Source organism: Lemur catta, chromosome 7, assembly GCF_020740605.2.
Source record: "Lemur catta isolate mLemCat1 chromosome 7, mLemCat1.pri, whole genome shotgun sequence".
Taxonomy (NCBI): domain Eukaryota; kingdom Metazoa; phylum Chordata; class Mammalia; order Primates; family Lemuridae; genus Lemur; species Lemur catta.
Window position 1 is genome coordinate 63592799 of NC_059134.1, and position 13612 is coordinate 63606410.

Genomic DNA, 13612 nt, shown 5'->3' on the forward strand with positions numbered 1-13612 from the left:
CCTCAGTCTCCTCTACTGCAGCAAGATTGTTATTTCATATATATACACATACACACACACATATACACACACAAACACGTATATGAATGAGTGTGATAAAGCACTAGGTAGATTTTATTAGAATTCGGTTTGTATATTCAGAGAGATCAAAGAGTAAATCACGGCTGTTACATCATTGAGCCTCTCAGCACTAGGCCAAATAGCAAAGGCCCCCTTTGCAAGACACCCCCACTTCCAGGTTAGAGTCAGTTGCAATAAGCCCTGGATTTGGTCTTGATTCTGTCCCTGTGTTACTGTGAGGCCTTGGAAAAGTTTCTTCCTTTCTCAGATCTCTGATCCCCTTTCCTGGCCTAGGCTAAATGACCTCTGAGAGATCTGTGAGTCAACCTAAGTGAAAAATGGCTCTTAGAGGATGGGGAGTTGTTCCTGTATCCAAGGGTTTCCTAACTGGGTTTGAGTCTGAGACTAAACTCTCTTCTCTCCCCTTGCAACAGGCCAGCCCCTTCCTGGTGGAGCACAAATACCCCACGTTACCTGGGAAGCTTTCAGGAGCCACGCCCAACGGAGAGGCTGCCAGATCTCCCCCCGCCGGCCTGCCTGACAGCGCAGGGAGCAGCCTGCAGAGGCTGAGTGAGTGTCCAGACCAGGGGCTGGTGGCCTCTGAGCAGCATGCTTGGCACTTCCAATGACTGCACAGATCCCTGCACCTCCCACCGCAATCCACAAGTGGAGAATGGTGGGGGTAGGTGGCTGGGACAAGTTGTACCCTGGGTGGTCCTGATTCTAGAGGCTACTCTGGGCCTAGGCAAGCTGTTTCCTAAGGTCAGCACTCAGAGTCCCAGCAAACCAGAGTGTGTATGCCCCCCACTTCTTTCCAGCTGCAGTTACCCAGCCTCATCTCCCCTCTTCCTCTCTTTCTCCTCTCTCGAACCCCTTCCTGTCCTTCCCATCATCCCTCCCCCTCCTTCTCAGACACCCCCTTCCCCCTTCCTATCTCTCACTCTTCCTTCCTCTGTCATCCTGATCTTCCCTCTCCTGTCTCTGCCTTTTCCTCTGCAGCCTCCCTACCACCAATAGGAGGATAGTGTGGGCTCTTCAGGTGAGAGCACTTCCTTAGGCAGATGGGGTCAGTGGCCAGTGGGCAGTGATGTCTGTCTACAGGGATCCTTTTGGTGATTAGGACCTGAAACCACAGAGGCCTTTGCTGCTTTTTACTCAAAACAGGCCATCTTTCCCCAACAGCGGTGGTATATTCGATGGGGCCCAGCAGAGAATGTTCTGGTCCTGGCAGAGCTCTCCCTACCCCTGACTCCTCAGCCCCAGCTGTTCCCTGAGCCAGCCCATGTGTTGGCTTCATGAAGGCCAATTCGGCACCCGGCTGCAGGAGCTCTAGATCAGCCCTTATGTAAGTGTGTCCTAGTGACACCCAGGCTGGACTCAGGGCAGCTTCAGATCATTCTAGTATGAGCCTAGTGAGCCCTGGTGCCCACGTGGGATGTGGCCTGGTGTATTCAGACTCTGCTGCCCTTCCTCCTTCTCTTGAGTGTCCATATCCCAGTCTGCCAGAAAATGGCACCAGGAGCATTTGGTCCCCTCCCATGAGACCTCGTCTCAGTCTCTGTCACCACTCACCCCATTCTTCGATTATTACATGGGATTATTTTTCTTTCTGTTTGAGTTTTTCTCTCTTGCTCGATGACATCCTTTTGTTTATTTCTTTGCTCCCCTATAACTCTGTTGGGCTGGACTTTGGCCTCTCTTGTTTCCTCATGTGGCTTCTCTGCTTCTTGGTTGGCTGGAGATCGTGGCCGGAGTGTCAGTGCCCCCGTATTAGGTACTGTACCCATTCCAGGTGAGGTGGGGAGTGAGAATGCCTTTGTTTCCCTGCCCTGATGCCTCCCCCTCCTGCCTGCATTCCTGCTTCTCCCTCCGAGGAAAGAGAGCAGGCTTCTTGTCCAAATAATCCATAAGTACTTGGATCCCACATCCTTAGAATTTGAAAATATTAGTTCACCTGGATTTGAAATATTGAGCTCACTAATTTCTCAGAGAAAGCCCAGAGTGTGCTTGAGTCCCTGCTAGCTTCTGGGGCCTTGCTATGGAGTTCTGCCCTGAAGGCAGAGCTGGGCAGATTCTTCTGGACTCTCATTGAGGGATGGCCCAGGTTCGGGGAGAGGATCCCAGAGGTCACGTCTGTTACTCTCATTCACACATCATCTCATTCTCCCAACCTCAGGAGACACAGAAAGTGGTTGGGATGACACTGCCATGGCCAATGACCTCTCATCCACGTCATCTGGCACTGAATCAAGTCCCCAGTCTCCTCTGACACCAGATGGTAAACGGAGTCCCAAAGGCATCAAGAAGTTCTGGGGAAAGTAAGTCAGTGGTAATGATTATAATCATATTGCTTGGAATTAATTTTCTTCTTGACTGGTTGAAGAGTCTACGTAAGCCCCTGGTCCGTTAGACGTTGGAACAGCAGTAAAAGCAGGGCAGTCATGTTTAGAGAGAACAATCTGAGTTATTTTTCAGGGCTGAGAGAAGGGGAAGTATGAAAGACACCCATTAAATATAGCCAGTTGCCTTGCGTGTCATTCATTCTAAACAGCCACCTATCCCACACCTCCTGAGCATGTGCCCCGCAGCTTACACTCATCCAGCTTCACTTAGATCCCCATGGGGTATGGCCCAGACCCCAGAGGCAGGAACAGAATTGAGCCTTGAGTCTGGCTGGGGAACTATCGCAGGTTGTGATCCTGGATCTCCAGGGAGGTACTGGGAGTCGGTGCTGCCCAGAGTCCCAGGGCTGGCCTGCACGGCCTTGCAAAGGAGCAGGAGCGCTGGCTGCAGGCTGTCCCCTGATAGTCTCCATGGATTCCTCTCCATGCAGAATCCGAAGAACTCAGTCAGGAAATTTCAACACTGATGTGCCAGGGATGGCAGAGTTTCGACGAGGTGGGCTCCGGGCGACCGCGGGGCCAAGACTGTCTAGGACCAGAGACTCCAAGGGACAGAAAAGGTAAGATTCCCTTCCCAGTCCATTCACAAACAGCTTGTGAAATGCTGGCCAGGGTGGAGTGAGAGGGGTGCTGGTTGTCCCAGCGCCTCCGGAGATGGAAAGCAGGGGCCCTTCCTTAGTGCAGAGCTTCTCAACTTGCCTGTTTGACACACATAGACATCGCTTGTGCTTACAGGTACTCTGAGGTGAAGGCAAGAGGCCCCTGCAGCGGGAAGTGGCTCGGGCCCACCTCTCTGAGCGCCTCAACAGCTCTGCACACACATAACCCATTCTCAGCAGTGCCTTTGCACACTGGATTGAGAAGCCCTGGTGCAGCCATTAAGAACACAGGTTCTAGACCTGGGTTGGAATCTCTGCTTTACCACTTCCTAGCTGTGAGAGCCCCAAGCCAAGTTATATAACCTCTCTCTGCATGTGTTTCCTCATTTGTAAAGTGGAGGTCAAAAACAAGTATTTTATTAAAGTTCTTATGAGGATTACATGAGCTACTGCCTCAGCTGTCTGCCATTCAAAGGTCGACATCCTCTAGTATATTTGGGAAAGAAAGCATCATCTCTTACCTGCTTCTGCGTCAGCCCCCACCTTCCACACAGACTCTGTAGAAGGGCGCTGGTGGAGCTGGCCACATCCGCCATAATCCCATTGTACCAAACTTTACTGAAGGGCATTAACTAAAGGGAGGGCACTAGAATCAAAATGGGAAGTTTCACTTGGCTGGTCCCATTGCACCCTAATAAAAAAACCACATAAAAATCATTAAATTTCACCAGAGGTGTCCCTGGTGGACACCCTCCAGTTATTAGCCTATCCTCTTTTCTTCAGTTTCCCTGCTCTGAAAAAGAGTGTCTCCCTTCAACTCAGCACAGGTGACTCTTCTGTGTCCTGGAGACACCCCTTTCTATATCCCGTCCCCCATCAGGCAGTCTCTACAGTACATCGTCTCCAGCAGAATATCTCCCACGGTCTGAGTTACTCAGCCAAGATCAGTTCTTGTGGGAGCCTTCCCTAGGAGTGGATTGTGACATTTTAAATCTAACCAAAAGGTGAAAAGTAGGGTTTTACTCTCTTAAGTTTAGATCCCTTGAGACTGCCATACAGTGGTGCAAAGTAAAGGTAATTAGCAAATAAGAAGGGCACAACTCAAATATCAGTTCTCAGAAATAATACAGTCTAGATTCCAATTAAAGGAGAAGAGCATTTCCCTAAATGCATCATATTGTTCACAGACCTGCATCTGCTGTGGAAGGGAATCTTAGCTTATTTTGCACGTGGGTATGATATTCACCTTCCCTGGCTTGCCAACCTCAGGTTTCCACGCTTTGCTAGGTCCTCCTGGTGTATGAGACACAGGGCCTTTCCAGATCCACTTACACATGGATGGGTATCCCCAGACCTGTATTAGACTTCAGGTGCCTGGAAAAGAAACAGGAGAACCTATAGACCATTAGCCTTTTAAAGGCCAGAGAATCAAAGGATGTGGTCTGAGAAGGTAGAAACCAATTCAGAGCCATTGGAAAGTGAGCTAGAGAAAGATTACCTACTATATGTTCTGTGATTAGATAATTGAATTTACTTAGCAATTTCCTTAATTTAGACATTACTGTTGTTTCTGATTTTTTTTTTCTAAGCTGAAAAAATAAAGTTATGGTAAGCTTGAATGATTCATCTTTGTTCTAATTCTGGCTCTTTCTTTAAAGATTGATTCTAGAAGGGAAATCACTGGATCAGGGCATAAGGTCTAGGACCCTTAGGCATTGCTCCTAGCGCAGGACTGCATTGTTAGGAAGCCCTGTGCATTCTCCCTGTCACTTTAGGGGTTGGGATAACCAGTGTTAGAAACTTTCTTTGCCAAAGGAAAAAACTGCAGTTCGGCCACAGGGCTGCTTTGTTTGAATGTTTTGTGCTTTGTTAACCATAACAGTGGATGATAAAGAGAATAGAAATGAAGAGATCCTGATGAGATGGTTATGTTTAGCATAACAGTGCTTGTGGTAATGAATTTGCTGGTGGAAAAGAAAAACCTTTATTACTCTTAAGCAGAAATTTGATATAATTATATGCTAATGTCCTCTGGTGTTTATAGTTTACAGATATTTAGGTATAGCCTTAAAAAAAATTGTCACTAATATTCTTATAGGAAAAGTACTTTGTTACTGAAAGCCTCCAGCCCCAATTCCTTTTTTCCCAATGAAACAATTGTTTTTTTTAAATATAATATTTGATAACATTTTGTAGGAACTCTCTCTGTGATTGTGGAAGAACAACTTTTATTGTCTTTTTTCCTCCAAGAAAGGTTTCACTGATTTGCATTCCAATCAGCACTGCTGTACAGAGAGTACCTATTATACCACATCGCTGTCAGCATTAAGTATTTAAATTTTTCTTTGTTTAAATTTCTCTACTTTTATAGACTTCCAAAAAAATTATACTTTTCTTGGTAATTTAGTTTTCATGGTTTTCATTTTAATTCTTTTGTGAATTATCTGCATTTTTTTGCCCATTTTTATTTAATTATTAATGTATTTCTTATAGATTTCTACCAGTTCTGTGTTAAGACATTAAGCCATGTCTAATAATTGTGAAAAAGTATTTTTAAGTTTGTGGCAGAATTTCACATTTGTTTATGATATTTTGATACATGAAGTTTTTATGTTTATGTATAATGAAGTTCATCAACTTTTCCTTTGTGATTTCTTTAAATTTTTCCATGACTTTTTAAAACTGTGTTTGAATAATGTATTTGGGGTTTTATTTTAGTATGTGAGTTTATTATGAGTTTTTTTGTTCTGTTTTTGAGGGAAAAGGCAGCAGTAAAATGTAATGTTTAAGGCAAGCAGATTCTAGAGCCATCACTGAGTCCCATCTTTGTGGAGGATTTTGTGATTCGATCCACTAAGTCTCTTTGGGACTCCAGCTTTATAAGGGGTCTCCAATCAGACTGCTTCCCTGTCTCGGGCCCATTTTATTACCTTTTCCCCACATTCGTGATCAGAGACAGATTTATCACAAACGTAAGGAAGCTTAAGCTTCGAGGGCCCTTACTTGTGTGGGATCCAATCAATGTGTTGATGGAGCCAACTGTTTTGGAAATTTTGCATAAGTAAGGTATTTTAAACACAACCAGGTTTAAGACTGCTAACTCTTCACTTCAACTTTCCCTTGGTCTACACTTTCCCTTATATCAGATGATGTTGGAGTAGCTGTGGGGATTTTCGGGGACTGGCTAGAGCAAGTTGAGTTGGGGATCTGTGTAATTTGGGTTTAATGGAATGTGTGTATGGTTTGCAGTCACTTCATGTTTAGTTTAGTTAGGCTTAGTTAGCTAGCTGCTGTAGTGTACTAATGCTTCCAGGATTACTTCTGCTTTCCATTGGGCCAGTTTGCCCAGCACTGTGTACTCACTAGTGAAGGGTATGCAGTTATAAACGGGCCATGTGTACCCCCGCTCCATGGGAATGGCATATTTGGTAAATCTCAGATATATAATTTTAATTGCAATTTGGAAAGATGTTTTGGAACATGTCAGCAAAACATAGTTTGGCGGTATGTGAAAGGTACCGTCTCTGTCATCTCTAAATTATTTCCTAGCGTGTTCGCCATGGCCCTGGCTGAGGGGAGACGCGGGCCCTGAGAGAGGCTGAGGAGGTGCAAGCTGGGGCTGGTGCTGTGGGACAGCATGAGGCTTGGGAGGGCAGAGAGAATCCACAAAACAGGGAATGGGGAGACTGCTGAAGATGAGGACCAGAGCTCTAGGTTGTTTTGCAAAGGGGTATAGAACAGAGGCTTTCAAATCATGATCTCAAAAACACTTACTTTCCTTTTAGAACTGAAAATGTCCCTCTGATGTACAGAATGTTTGTTTTTTCCCAATTTCCGGAAGCAAGGAAATGAACGAAATAAAAACCTAATAGAATGTAAAACAAAAGTGGTAAAATGAACATTGAAATTGAGAGAAATTATTCCCACATTAAGAAACAAATTATAAACAAAAAAACCTCCAGATCATACCAAATGTAGCAATTTGCTAAAAGCAGGAGATAAATTTCAAACAGAAGTAGTGACTAGGGTCCTAGATTGTTGTTCAGGCTGGGCGCGGTGGCTCACGCCTGTAATCCTAGCCCTCTGGGAGGCCGAGGCGGGTGGATCGCTCGAGGTCAGGAGTTTGAGACCAGCCTGAGTGAGACCCCGTCTCTACTAAAAAAAAAAAAAAAAAAAAACAGAAAGAAATTATCTGGCCAACTAGATTGTTGTTCATATAAAGTGAATCATACGAACACACTGGAAAAATAGTGAAATTTCTGGCTTATTTTACGTGATATACTGACAACAACAAAGATAACGTAAAACTCATGCTACCACCACAAGGACATAAATAACATGCTGGTTAATAAATAGTCAATTCATAGAATGTGTAAGATTACCCACAGCATTAAAAACTTGAATGCTATGTGGTTTACTACTCACATATAAAAGACACTTGATAGGTTTTCCTAAATTTAAATTAAATGATTCTAAGAATGCACGTGACAATACCAATTATAAATTGTGAAGCTGAACCTTTTTTTAACTACTATCATAAAAAATATCTATCAGTCATGCTAGAAGACTGACTCAAATATTATAGGGTTGTAGGCATATAAAGAAGCAATCAAAGAGTATGTACCCAAAATATGAGGGTAAAGTGCTACAGAGGTATATCTAGATGTTAATTAGTAAAAATATTAATTTTTATGGATTTTGTGATGTTTTTTGGTTTTGCTAAATTTGTAATTTCTTATAATTTGTTTTCTCACTCTAATTCTCAGTTTCTAATTCTATTTTCAAATTTTGTAATTTTCTTAAAGGGGGCATCCCAAATTTAGTAAGTTCCCAGCCTCATAAAACCCGGATCTGTTACCTATTCAGGACCCATTAAAACCCAGGCTGTGAGTGATCAGCACTTACCCCAGGGTACACATCGTATCTAGCATTTGTTCTAGAATGGCACTTCCTTGTCCTTCTGGCCCATTAAGGAATTCCCTCACTTTAAGCTCCACCAGGCATTCAAAAAAAATTTTTTTTTTAATCTATTGTGTTTAGGGGTACTTTCCTGGAAGGAATCTTTATGACTATCTAGTCTTCTATATTCTATAAATCCTCATTTATTTTTAAAAATGAATATGAAATTGCTCAGTCGAATCTGTCCTCTCTAAAGACTCTCTTGGGATTTTTAATGTGCCATTATATTCACACTTTAAATGAAAAATTGATGTCTTTAAGAATTGATAGCTTTATAAAACCCAGTCATCCTGTCTGGGAACATGATCTAGCTCTTCATTTATTATTCATGTCTTTTTTATCTTGCTCTGCGGAGTGTTGTAGTCACCGCCTTCCCCACCCCCCAATCCCCACGCGGAGTCACACAGGGCACACACGTCCCCTGTTAAAGCAATTCCTACACGTTTTATAATTTCAGTTGCTGTGAGTGGGATTTTTCTAACTGTTTTAACAAAAGCATTAGTATTTGTACATTGATGGTATGTAGAAAATTGTTGATTTTTTTATGTAACATACAGATTACATATGTGTGTGTGTGTATATTTTGTAAGTAGCCACCTAACTGAGCTCTCTTGGGTTTTCTAGGTGGGCAGTCCTACCATCTGAAAAAAAAAATGGATTTCTTTTATTTCTACCTTTCTAATAGCTATATTCTTGTTCTTATTTAATCTCTCCTTATACTGGCTGCAGCTCTCAGACCAGTGTTATTAGTACTGATGAAAACATACTGTCTTTTTATTGACTTGAATGTGAATACCCCTAGTGTTTCATTAATAAATAAGATGTATTGGCTGTTGTTGATTGGAGGGATTTGGGTTTTTTCGTTGAATGTTTTGGTGGTTTTTTTTTTTTTTTTATGTTAGAGAGCTGCTTTCTTTTCCTAGTTTTCTAAGTATTTTCCTAAAAGTTAGAGTGTTGAATCTTATTGAAAAGATGATTCATTTGTGGGTTGTCATCCTAACGTGGCCATAGTTCTGGGCTTAATGGCATGTACATATGTGTATGTGGGCCTATGACATGTACACATAGTCTCAGGACAATCATATCAGCTACTCCATGCTCTAAGTAGCTGTAGATTTGAAATTCAGACTGTGTTATCAAGGAAACTCTCAAGTCTACATCAAATGAGTGTGTAGTAGTGGAATTTGGTTCAACTAAATTCCATGATTGGGATTCCTTATTAAAAAGATAGTCCCTGAGCCAGGTGTGATGGTGTGTGCTGGTACTCCCAGCTACTCTGGAGGCTGAGGTGCGAGGATCCCTTGAGCCTAGGAGTTGGAGCTTAGTCTGGGCAACATAGTGAGACCCCATCTTTGAAAAAAAGAAAAAGAAGTTTCTTTCTTTATGAGAAGTGATTAAACTCAGAACCTCAGGCTCTCCCACTAACAGAAACACGCTGTTTTCCTGCTTCCCAGTGACGCCAATGCCCCCTTTGCCCAGTGGAGCACCGAGCGTGTGTGTGCGTGGCTGGAGGACTTTGGCCTGGCTCAGTACGTGATCTTTGCCAGGCAGTGGGTGTCTTCTGGCCACACATTATTGACAGCTACCCCTCAGGAAATGGAAAAGGTAAGGGCTGAGCTTGGGGAGGCTCCAGTTTCTCCCCAGACCAATGCATGGGGAGGCCATGGCCCCCTACCCCTCCCACACATACAGGAGGATGGACAGAGGGGGCTAAGATGCCCTCTGTAGCTGTTGGACATCCTAGGGCACCGTGCAGAGATCCATCGCCACACTCTCAGAGCATCTCCACCCAGACGCCACGTCCTCTGAGGGCCAAGTCGCCTGCCACAATTTCACATCTGGTCTTCATCTTTTAATTTCAGGAGCTAGGAATTAAGCACCCTCTTCACAGGAAGAAGCTGGTTTTAGCAGTGAAAGCCATCAACACCAAGCAGGAGGAGAAGTCTGCCCTGCTAGACCACATTTGGGTGACACGTAAGAACAGGCATATATGTATTAAGTATGTTTCTGGCAGTAATGAAGGGTAGAAAGACTCTCCCTATTAAATGTGTGCCTCAAAGACAGCTGCCTCCTTGTAAAAGGCAAGGCAGAGGGTTACTAAATCCTTTGGGGAATAAAACTAGAACCTCAAAATGATAATTTGCTCCTTTTTTTTTTTTTTTTTTTTGCGTCTATATTCTCCTGCTCTTGTGAATCTTGACACGTCTGTTTTTTCTGTACTGTTAGGGTGGCTTGATGATATTGGCTTACCCCAATACAAAGACCAGTTTCATGAATCCAGAGTTGATGGACGAATGCTGCAATACCTGACTGTGGTAAGGACTTTTCCTTTAAATATTTCAGGTGTCCCTATGAGCACTCAGCTCAGGTGTACCCATGGTGGTTATTTTAAGCTTGATTCCGCCTCTTCCCTCATATTCTCAAGGCCATGAAATAGTATTGTTTGTCATATAAGAGGTCCCAAGTAGCAGAGTACAAACCACTGTGATGAGAGAAGCTGTCCGTGTATCATGTGCACCTTCCTGAGGTGCAGTAGATTTGTCTGTGTTTGGTCTGGGAAGGGACATCAGAGATCTTCTGTCACTTTGGAAACTGGTTCATCAACTAAAACTTTCCTCTTCCAGAATGATCTACTCTTCTTAAAAGTCACCAGCCAACTACATCATCTCAGCATCAAATGTGCCATTCACGTGCTGCATGTCAACAAGTTCAACCCGCACTGCCTGCACAGGCGGCCGGCTGATGAGGTGAGGGGAGGATAGTATCTCTCCAGGTAGCCCTGAGCCAGAACCCCTGGAACCTTGAGCATGAGAAAACAAGAATGTTGTCGTCACCGATGGCTGCCTTTCAGATCACGGTGCTTGGGATTCTTTCCTTTGCTCGAGCTTGATGTTGCCCAGACACCCCTGTTACCTGTACTTTTGTCTCACAATAGCCATAGACTTCCAAGCTCCCACCCACCCTCCCTTGGGGAGACATGTGCTATAGGCCACAGGGCAGTGGCAACAAGTCTTTCAAAGTCATCATGTGATTAAAGGAGATAAGGAGATGGTGCAAAGGAGAGAGAAGGCAAAGACAAAATGGAAAGACGTGTGTCCAGTAGACAGAGGAGAGGAGAAGAGCCAGAGGAGGAGGAGGGATGGGGAGAGCCCTTAAGGAACCAAACATGTCAGAATAGGTTTCTCTACTTAACAGATACCAAATTAACTGACCTCCAGGCCCAGGTACACAGGGGATCCGTGAGTGGGTCTTGCTAGAGAAGAAATAGTGTAGGTAAATACTAGTGCCCCAAATCACAGTGAAACACTTCATGATGTTCCATGAACCTTGGTGTTCGTGGTGGGCCCCGAAGCTGAAGGGCTGTCAATCACATCTTGTCACCTCTGTTCCTGGGAACAGAGTGTAATCCTGCTGCAAAATTAACTCAGTCTCCTGAGGAACTATAAAAACATTTTTACCTTCGCCCTCCATCTCCTATTTTCTCCCTGTTTAACAAACATGTTTTGAATGCCTTGTATGTTGGGCACAGTGCTGGGCATTTTGAAGACCATGATGCCATGTGAGGGCACTTGGGTGTAAGTATCTTAATGTTCACTCTCCTAAAACGTTTGGCCACACCAGAGAGATCTTTTGTCTATAAAACACTCAGCTTACAATTGACAGTCATCTTTAAAGTTCTGCTGAATCATGGAATGAATAACTGTATGTCTTCATTTACTGGTCCCAAAGTTAACCAAAAGATTAGGGAATGACAGGATTCTGGATTCAGATATCTTAGCATAGAAGATCATGCTAGATTCAATGAGAGCTCCATTTCTTGGAACCTGGGAAGGCTCTCAGGCAGGTGTTCTGGCTGGCCTGGGTCACTAAGCTTCAGGGTCTTCTCAAGCCTTCCCCAGATGCCAGACCCACAGGGGCTAACTCTACAGAGGACCGTGGTGGGACCTAGTAAGCCTAACTTCTTTCTTCTCTTCTGTCCCACAGAGTAACCTTTCTCCTTCAGAAGTTGTGCAGTGGTCCAACCACAGGGTGATGGAGTGGTTGCGGTCCGTAGACCTGGCGGAGTATGCTCCCAACCTCCGAGGGAGTGGAGTCCACGGAGGTCTCATTGTGAGTGGCTCTTCGGCCTAGCCCACCTGCCTGGGTACAAACTGGGGTATTCAGGAACTGTTTCTAAAGGGCCAGACGTAAATTCTAGTGAAAAAATAGGTACTTCACCTGAAACCCCTGCATAATTTGAAGTCTCAAAGAAAGTATTTTGGTGATTTGTGGTTGAGAATTAATATAACCTCATGGAAACAAGGGGGCTTCTGGAAGGACTTCTTAGCAACAGACCCAGAGGATTCCAGGTCAACGGGATTGCATGAGGACCGGCTCTTACCAAGGCAGCGCCACCTGTTCCTATAGCAACACGGGGGCTGGGGAAGTGAGGGGGAGGCCATCAGAAAATGACTTCCTGCTTACTATGATCTTTGTCACTACTCAGATCAGTCAAGTGGCAAAGCCAGAGGGGAAATGAGGAGGGGGTGGTGGCTTGGATGTTGTCCAGAGGGGACTCTGAGAGGCAGCCTTATCAAGGGGGTCCCGGTCTCTGCTGGTCTGTGCAGACGAGGTGCTCAGTGGACAGATGCACCAGTGTCTGCTCAGAGTGGGACATGGGGCAAGTGGGTGAGTTTCAGCCCCTGCCCTGGGGCTCCCCCAAGCCCAGTGGCCGATTTTTCAGTATCCCCCACCTGGAGCCGTTTGTGGTCTCTCCTGGCTAGGTTTGTCTGTGGATTTTTTTAGATCCTGGAGCCGCGCTTCACTGGGGACACCCTGGCTATGCTTCTCAATATCCCACCACAAAAGACACTCCTCAGGCGCCACCTGACCACCAAATTCAATGCCCTGATTGGTCCTGAGGCAGAACAGGAAAAGCGAGATAAAATGGCCTCGCCAGCTTACACACCACTGACCACCACGGCCAAAGTGCGGGTGAGTTGCCAGACCAGACCCTTCCTGGGTGGGCCGTGGGGCCCTTTGTTTTGCGAGAGCTGTCTCGACGCCTGCAGCCAGAGCAGCATGGGCAGCCTGGGCACAGAGGCTCTTCAGCTTCTACTGCGGTCCCGTTGCCTGCGAGTCTTTGCCAGGCCAGTCCCTGCCCATCTGGAGTCCAAGGAAGGGAGTGCAGGCTTCTCTGCACAGAAGGGGTAGGAACAGAAGTGTGTATTCTTTACACAGTAGGCTCAGGAAGCACCTACTCGTAGGCGGCTGGGAGCTCCTCTGCACCAACGCTGCTGTGACTCAGCCTGCAGGGCAGAGGAGCTCCGAGCTGGGCCCCCTTCACTCAGGCCCGTGTGCATGCCACACAGCACCACGGGGGTCTTGGCTAAAGCTGCCCTGACAACACAGAAAGTGCTCCTGTTGGCAGCAGGTCCCATTTGTCTTGTTCTGTGAGGTGGCCAGCACACAGCTGTCCAGAGGTCCCGAGGTCATCCAAGCACCAGCACTGCTCACTGGGGCTCCCTGAATCCCACAAAGCCCGTTAGACCTGCCCGAGCCACACTTCCTCAGACCACATCCATGCCAGACCGCAGGTCCACAGGCGATCTC

At 45.4% G+C, this 13612-nt stretch overlaps 1 protein-coding gene across 11 annotated transcripts in view; it reads left to right on the forward strand.

Moving 5' to 3' along the window:
* Positions 1 to 13612, forward strand: part of PPFIBP2 (PPFIA binding protein 2) — a 134717-nt gene that overhangs the window by 116478 nt on the left and 4627 nt on the right. For 10 of the 11 annotated variants that reach the window (XM_045557414.1, XM_045557415.1, XM_045557421.1 and 7 more), the window contains 9 exons: positions 495 to 630; positions 2237 to 2378; positions 2894 to 3022; positions 9475 to 9625; positions 9883 to 9994; positions 10247 to 10335; positions 10645 to 10767; positions 12005 to 12130; positions 12806 to 12994. In XM_045557414.1, the coding sequence (XP_045413370.1) occupies positions 495 to 630; positions 2237 to 2378; positions 2894 to 3022; positions 9475 to 9625; positions 9883 to 9994; positions 10247 to 10335; positions 10645 to 10767; positions 12005 to 12130; positions 12806 to 12994 (1197 nt within the window). Of the gene's footprint in view, positions 1 to 494; positions 631 to 1801; positions 1835 to 2236; positions 2379 to 2893; positions 3023 to 9474; positions 9626 to 9882; positions 9995 to 10246; positions 10336 to 10644; positions 10768 to 12004; positions 12131 to 12805; positions 12995 to 13612 lie in introns of all 11 variants that reach the window. The other variant, XM_045557425.1, reaches the window with a different exon arrangement.